At 33.0% G+C, this 8,946-nt stretch overlaps 1 protein-coding gene across 1 annotated transcript in view; it reads left to right on the forward strand.

The window, feature by feature from the left end:
• LOC108766639 (uncharacterized) overlaps positions 1–8,946 on the forward strand; it is a 40,151-nt gene that overhangs the window by 25,702 nt on the left and 5,503 nt on the right. The window contains exon 4 of the mRNA XM_018516047.1: positions 8,831–8,946. Coding sequence (XP_018371549.1) covers positions 8,831–8,946 — 116 coding nt within the window. The remainder of the gene's footprint in view (positions 1–8,830) is intronic.

The raw sequence follows: 8,946 nt of genomic DNA on the forward strand, positions 1-8,946 counted from the left end.
GGGTCTGTTAATTTTGTCATTGCACTTTCTCGCATCTAAAATAATTCGTGAAATCCACAATTAGTCTCTTACTTGGAAGGACTGTCTAAATCACGATAATCGTACCTGCCTCGTCATCTGTTGTTTGATTTAAAATAAATAATTTTACTATGGATCTAACTGAGATTTCAGTCTCATTGTTAGATCCATAGTAAAATAAAAAACTTCAAATTTTGAACGCTTAAAAATTTGAAGTTTTTTTTTTAGGAACTTTAGATTTTTCAAAATTATAACAATATTGGTCCTTAAGCTAGAAACACATGATGAATGTTTTCTTGCTTGATTGCTTACATTTTAGTAACTTATGCGTTCGGTATGGTGCAATTCTAGTAATTTATTAAAATGCAAACGATCCAGCAAGAAAACGTACATCGTGTGCTGGCTTTACTTTAGATTTTAAATATCTGTACCTTACAGTTTGTTAAATATATATTTAATATTTACTCATTAAATTGATATAGATGACATATATATTGCTAATTACTTAATGAGTTGATATAGATTTTATTTATTAAATAATCGACAGATATTTACTTACTAAAGTGCATGTTAAATATACGTATAGATTTATTGTAAAATCTCTTCTCTTCTCTCTTCCATTGAATAATAGCTGTAAATTAAGACTTCGAAGGTTATTAACAAATATTTATTGTGGATACAGAAATAGATTTAATTTTAATAATTTGCGAATCCAAGGCATCCTTTCCGTAAAAGAGCTGTGCACATTGCAATATTCAAAATTTATTCTTAGTGAATAATTCACCAAGAGGAAGATAGAAACGATGGAACTTCCTGGTAATAAAATCACATGGTAGATTGCACGTTTTCCGGCTCTCGTTAAACTACTCTAGGCATTTAAGAATTCATGATCCGTGAACTTGAGAATTTGAGAATGAAAAAATTCTAAGTTTTTTTTAAGTATTCTGAAGTCTCTTAAAAGATCCAAGACTGTGAAAACCTGTGAGTTTGAAAATGCAAGCATCCCTTTAAGAAGCAAATTAACTGCCTTTTTATTTGTTTTTATATTAAGAAAGATAATAATCGAACGTGTGATAGGGAAGACTGTCGAGACTCGTAAATTTTTGGAAGAGATCCCAGAATCTGAGTTCAAGAAGTATGCTACAGTTACAAGATAATTCTCTGGAAATTAAAGAGATAAGAATCGAATTAGGGAAGAATGTCAAGATTCGCACACTCTTTCTGAGAGAAGTCAGGATTTGGATTCAAGAGTCTAAATATATATCGTGTGTCACTTACATGAAACGTGCATGCCGGAAAGATTTACAAATTCCGTTCTGGAGCTGCACGACGTCACCCGCGTGTACGCAATGACGCGATCCTAAGGATCCTTGATCACCGATCGTGATCTAGCGTCTCGCGGAAGACCTTGAAATTACGATAAAAAGAAAGAACAGAATGACGTTTCGTCGGAAGCATAATAAATGTTTCGCTCTAAGCGGTTAGTCATTGGTACCGAAGGAATTTCCATACGTAGATCTTTCAATATTTAGACCTTTAGATCATTCATTCCTGGAGTCTGAATCCGCAGGCTTAATCCGAATGGATCCGATTATCTGATTTAATCTATGACACTGAGATCCGATGATGAAAATGTGTCACAGTTTTGATATTTAAATCATCTCTAGCAGAAGACGTTTGTGAAATAGAAAAAAGTTAGAATCTCAAAAGTTTTGAAGTTCTATTTCCATACATGGAAAGAACTTTTTGAAGAGTATCTAAAAATTTAGCTATTATACAGATCTAAAAATAATTTTATTGAATCATCAAAATAATTACGTAGGAAACTTAAATGCAATGCAGCAAAAAGTTTTGACATTGTATAGCAACCATTTTGTATCTCTGGCACAATTATTATAATGGTCCAATAAAATTATTTTCATATCTAACTAAATTTTTAGATATTTTAACAAAATACAATAACTCTTTCCGTGTACAGCACAGAAGTTTGTAGTAACATTTGCAATGTCGTAATGTTGCTGGAATGATGTAAATTCCGAACAAAAAATTCTAAATTACATTAATAGTTTTTCTCTGATGACAAATAATGTTTTCGCGAAAGTTAGAAACAATACATATCGAAAAAATTCAGTAATAGCTGCCAAATGTCGAATAAAATAGTTTCAATCAAACGTTCGGTTAAATATAACCAAAAATAATTTTACTTTTCTAAATAATTAGTAAATATTACCGAACATAATAATATAACCAACTGTTTGGTAATAATTACTAAATATTAAAAAAGTAAAATTATTTTTGGTTATATTTAACCGAACATTAGATTGAAATTATTTTATTCAATATTTAGTAGCTGTTACTACACTTTTTTCAGTGTGAGTAAGAAGAAGTCTGTTTTCTGTGGCTGAACTAGTGTACACTTTTGGAACTTAAAGTGAGATAGATATACGTTTGATATTTGTTTAAAGCGAGAAAGAGAGTTCTAGAACAGTGCAGGAACAGAAAACACCCGAGTCGAAATTTTGCTCCTACTTTAAACCTTAGTTTTAGGACGTATGTAGGCTCTAGAGATTTATAATAGTTTCTAATCTAATAACTTGAACTCCTATATTTTGTTTCGAGCCTGTAAATGGCAGTTATCGAAAAATTTCCTACTTTTAGGTTCAAGAGAAGTTTTCTAAATAGAAGCTGTTGATTAAGTACATAATTAAAAGAGGTCCTATTTGATTGTTCAAGTATCAAAAGATGTTTATAAGGTTTAATTGAGGTTGAAAGAGATTCAATGTAGGACTAAAATTTCGACTCGAGCAGACCAAAGGACGAAACGCCGTCTGGCGCGGCGTTTGACGAACCACCCGGTATATCGATGCATGAAAGAATCAACTGGCCGCATCGTCGCGGCGCGGCACGCGTAAAGAATCGTCGTACACACTCGCCATCACGTCGCGTACGTTCGGGAACGATCGGCCACGATTCACAACGTCACGGCGCGGCGGCTACGGCGACGGCCGTCCAATCGACGTGCCGCGTGGTGACTCATCTGCAGACGGGGCCTCATGTAAACTCTCTCGTGCCGTTCAGCCCGCAGTCTCCCGCCAATCGTGGTATCGTCGTGATAGGTGCTCTGCGCTCGAGGAAACGAAGTAGAGAGCGTTGAAAAAAAAATATATATATATATATGCGCACGAGTCTTCGATTGGCGTGTCCTTGCACCGAAGATTGTCCGTCTCGTTGAACGTTCTGTGTCAAATGGTGCGGTGAGACTACCACAACCGGGAGTCTGCATCCAGGATTAATTTGAAATAAATATGAGGATCAGGAAGGACGCACCTTGCCTCGTACTCCGGCTGGTGCCGCTCGAGAATCTTGATTCTTGGAGTAAGTTAGATCGATTCGCGTTAATTACGAACCTTTGTTACTTTTCGATGGATTGTCTTTTTAAATATGAATTAAAATACTCTTGACGCACGTAAGTGCGCGCGTGACATCATAGCGCCCCGAGGGAAGTCCCTCAGGGACTGCGGTAAATAAAAGCAGAAAATTGTTTGAAATGCGTCGATGACGAATGTAAATTTTTGTGACTATAAATAACTGGAGCTTACTGATGAAGAATGCAATATTATTAAGTAAAAGAAAAAGCCATTTGATCAATTTACTTGATCAAACGATGTTTTTTTTTACTTAATTATATTGCATTCTTTATCAGTTGGTCCAGTTGTTTTTTTTTTATTGTTATTACTAAGTGATTACTATTTTGACTTTGTATTTCTGAGTCTTCGTCGTGATGATGTCATACCTGGCCCAGAGGAATGTAGATATTATTTTGTCTGAGTCTAATATATATAAAAAAATATTAAGATTAATTGTTGGCAAGTACTTTACAGGATATCTCCAAAGTATGCCAGTAAAAATATTGTATTTTTCGTGTAATATTTGTAGCAAAACTTGCATGCATGCAAATCTTAAGTGCTGAAGTTCGCGGATAAAATTCGGATTAATCATCTAAAAATTTTGAAATTTCTATCTTGGTTGAATAGATAAATTTTAACATTCTTTGTATGTATAACTATATTAAAAAATTATAGATAAATCTCTCTTTTAAGATTGTTACAAAAGATTGAACCTTTACATCCGTAGATATATAAAATTTTAAATTTTTGAAGAAATGTTTTTGTAAACACGTTTATACAAACTTATTGTTTTTCTTTTTAACTTGTTTTTAATCATCTTTAAATCAAAACTCGAGTTTCCTTTCGAAAATTCGGGAAAATTAGATGGCAAAGTTTTTTTTATTATAAACATATTTTATATTAAAAATGACAGTGATTTTTCCAATTAAACTGTGTGATCAAGATTACAAATTATTGAATGTGATTGGTATATTTCAATATATAAAAATAATATTTTTATATTTATTAATAATTTAATATTTGTTTAACTAATTTTGTCATGAATTTTATTATTAATCGCAAAAAGCTGCATTCGTTCATTCTATATGTAACTACAAAAAATTATTCCATTTTACATTGCTTTTTTTTTTACATAATAAAAAGCACGCTAAAATTATTTCAGTAATGGCTTTTAAAACTATATAAGTGTCATATTTTTTTTCCTTTTCGTACAAAAAAGTAATGATAAAAAAATATCGTTTTCAAATTTCGGATTATATAAGTATATATAATATAATTCTGCGAAGAGCTTTGTGATGAATAAATATCCTTCAATTTTTTATGCTGAAGTTAACAAAGAACTTCGGTTAATAAAGATTCATCAATTTTTTATAGCTCAATGATCAACATCAAATCAAAATTATCGACATTGTACGAAATTAATAAGAGAATACAATTGATTTGATGTTGATGGTCGGTATAAAAAATTGACGGATCTCTATTAACTAAAGTTCTTCGCTAACTTTAGTAGAATTTTAATTCAAGATATATGAAAATGATATTTTTCTTGTATCTACTTTGTATCTCGCGTAAATATTCGATTACTCTTGCTTTCATCAAGATTTCTTTACGGTCGTATTCTCGGCATTCTCCCTTTTTCGATATACATCGTAATACAATTGCAAAAATTCTCGGTCTCAATAAAAACTTGAATTCCACAGCTGTAAACATTCTCGTTTCCGCGTGTGAAATCGCTGTTTCAAATTCTTGCTTAAGAACGTTGTGTTTAAGTAACAGGATTTCCATCGCGGGTGCGACGACCGTTGCGCGATCATCGTATAAATCGCACCACCGCGACCGCACCGTCTCGATCGCTGTACCGACCTAAATAAAGTAACCCACATTCGACTTTTCCGTGACGATCATGCGACTTATCGCTTTGAATGTCTATATTCGATTCAACCTCATCCTCCAATCCGTTCTTTTTACAGCAGTATATCTGACATTCTTAAATTCTTGCTTCTTCATTTTTATAAAATGTCACTCGCAATGAACGTTTGAGATCACTAAAAGGCTTTAACAAAAAGTTTATTTAATCGCAAACTTCTCGCTTCCAACATTCTCTCTCTCTCTCTCTCTCTCTCTCTCTCTCTCTCTCTCTCTCTTTTCTTAAGAATTTTATATTAAACGAAGTTCGATTATTATAACCGAAATACATTTTTAATAGTAATTAGACTTCGTTTAATAAAATTATTTAGTAATTTATGAAATTCGCGATTTATTGCACAGAAATTACAAAGAATGCGCAGTACCAGTAATGTCTGGCATCGCAGCATGAAAAATAGACCAGTGAAAGTTAGATATACGAAAACTAGATCAATGGAAGTCGCAGAATAGAAATTACGTACACCGAAAAAAAAATTAGCTAAATCTGAGTAAATATTTCTTGAATAGTGCCAAGTAAATATTTACTAAATATAAACATATATTTATTTGACACAAGAATCATTAATTTGATTTAAGTGTCATTATATTTTATTGAGCAAATATTTATTTGTTCTAAATAAATGTTTTTTACTTGGTACTATTCGAGAAATATTTACTCAGATTTAGCTAATTTTTTTTTCAGTGTATATATCTTTTTAAATAATTATTTTTAAAAAATAACGTTTCATTTTTATCGGTAATAATTCGTATCTCATAATAATCTCTATCAAAGATTATGAAATCGGATTTTTGCTAATATTAGAGCAACGATCGAAGCTTTCCTCTATTTTTAGGATTCTTCGAAAAATCGTTTCAAAACATAGAACAAGAACGTTTTGCACAGTATTAGTCATATACTATCGCGAGCTGAATTTGAAATCGGAAAGGAGCTTTGCCAACGTTGGAATAATGATTGGCGACGACAGTTTGGGGTTGGTGGCCGCGAGAGCCAACCGAGCGGCGGAGGAGACGAGAGGGGCTAACGAGTGAGTCATCGTTGAGCCAGGCCAGGCCTTAGCAGCCGCAGGTCAGGAGAGGAAGACACTTTTAGCCCACATTTCTTCCTCGCCTTCTCTCTCCTTTTCGCGTTCACGGCGTTCCTTTATTTTTATCCGCCGCCGTTTATTCTTGGCCCGCCGTTTCTTCCTTTCCGCCCATTTTTTCCGCGCCGTCGCGTTATCTCATTCCCTCCTCCCTTATCCATATCGCTGTCACAAACTGGAAGTCTTCAGATGGTATCACTCTCTCTGAGATTCATCTTGGATCTTGCTTCTGCGATTCTTACAATTGACGTTTACGTAAGTCGCAGAGAAGGATTCATAAAAGCCTATAGCATTTTTTTATTTTTTATTTTTTTTATGTAAATATATGTATATACATTTCGAAGTCTCTTCAGGTTTCCAAGAACTCGTCTTGAAATATAAAAGACGTAAGCTAAATTGTTTTATGAATTGACTTTCCACGAAACGAAAGCTAATTGCGCTACTATTAATTGTAGTATACGCAACAATTGCGATGTAGACTCTTCTTTTCTCCGTATTTATTAATTGCGAAGAGCCTTCACTCGTAGAGAGTCTTGAAATTTATGGCTTTTCTAATCCGCGTTAGATATCCACACGAGACTTTGAATTCTGCTCGAATATCTCGGTCGTTTGATCTCGAGATAATTAAATTTTGGCTCTTTGTATTTTTAGATTTCTAGAATCAGATCGCTTCTTGTATCCTTTGATCTTCTTCCAAATGCTTCACATTTCTAGAATTTCAAACAATGCTTGAATGTCAGGTTTTCAAGATCCTATAATTAGCCCAATGATTGACTTTCTGAAGTTTTAGATTCTTCGAGATCTGTAAGGAGAGATGGTATTCATAGTTCGTTCTTATTTTAATACCATCTTAAGATACTAATACAGCTCTCTAATTGGTTCGTGACATTTTAAGACAATACTTAAACAGTCTCAAATATAAGAATCGATTATTATGAATATCGACCTAAGATTTCTAAGATTTCTGATGTTTTAGATATAGATAAGACGCGTAAGATGTGCGTTTATAATTTAACGAATAAATTAATTGATTTATCTGATTGATCATTTATTAAATATTTATCTTGACTTACATATACAGTGGTTTAAGATTATCGTGCACCTTTCCAAACATACAAATAAACGTCAACGTGAGATAACGTCAAGTTGACGACGCGAAAGATTGATGTAGTGTGATATTGTTCCTCATCTCATATTTTTTATCAAAAGGAAAAATATTTATATTTGTAAAAATCCGAAGATTATAAATGTTGATTCTATAGATGACGATTTATAAGGAATCTGCAAATAGAGAGAGAGAGAGAGAGAGAGAGAGAGAGAGAGAGAGAGTCGCACGAGTTATAATTATTTAGGAATACGGAACGTATATATCCGAGTTAATCAATAAGTCGGCTCTTGACTATGTTTCTTCTAGTATTTCTAACAGATATAGAATCGTGACCGACCATGTACTCATTGTTTATCGACGACGAGCGTTGTATATGTTCCATATATACTTTCGAAACCAAGTACGCTTGACTTTGTTCGCATTAATTTTTGTGTTGTGCGAATTTAGGAATGGAACTGTTCTCTTGAAACGTGCTATTCATGGAATCTTTTAATACCCTCCAACAATTGAGTCAAAATTAAAAGATATTCTTGAAAACGAGACCAATTAATATCCTCTGAAAATTAAAAGATGTCGATTGCTGTCCCATTTTTCCTTACATTTATCATTAGTTAGAATTCATAAGTCTAAATTTTAAGCACTAGAATTTTGAATCAGCATATATACATAATATATTGTATATTATATTATTATATTATATAATATACATAAATGAGAATAAAAATATAAGCAATATAAGTCTATGAATACATTACATGAAGAGTCGCCAAATACGATCAAATCTACATAATATACTTAATATACAGAGTGTCCCGAAAGTTTTTGCCAATCACTTTTGTGTAGATAGAGCTAAACTGAGCCGAAAAGTCCTGTACCATTTTGCAATTTTCGCAATAGTTAACAAGATATTAATTTTTTAATAATGTATTTTTTTATGTTGGTAAAAATAAGAAAATGCTGTACTAAAAAGTTGATAAAGAATTCTGAAAAAATACTCAAAATTTTATGAGAAGAAAATTATTGATTTTTGTCTCTTGCAGTTTTTCTGTAAAGTTGATAGTATATTTGAGTAAAAAATTATTCAATATTTGGCAATTTTTCGTAATTAATATCTTGTTGACTATTGCAAAAATTGCAAAGTGGTAGAGGACTTTTCGACTCAGTTTAGTCCGCTCTATCTACACAAAAGCGATTGGCAAAAACTTTCGGGACACCCTGTATATTGTAATATACATAATAGATAATAGGTCGATATATTTCTTTTATTAATTAATTACCGAATATTTCAGGTGGACACCGGGAGTTCCACAGGCGGCATCGAGAGCTATGCGAGGATACGCTTCTGCCAAACGGCGCTGCCGCCGCTGCCGCTGCCGCCGCCGTCGCTGCAGATCCGTCGACGACG

This window comes from Trachymyrmex cornetzi, unplaced genomic scaffold (assembly GCF_001594075.2).
Source record: "Trachymyrmex cornetzi isolate Tcor2-1 unplaced genomic scaffold, Tcor1.1 scaffold61, whole genome shotgun sequence".
NCBI lineage: Eukaryota > Metazoa > Arthropoda > Insecta > Hymenoptera > Formicidae > Trachymyrmex > Trachymyrmex cornetzi.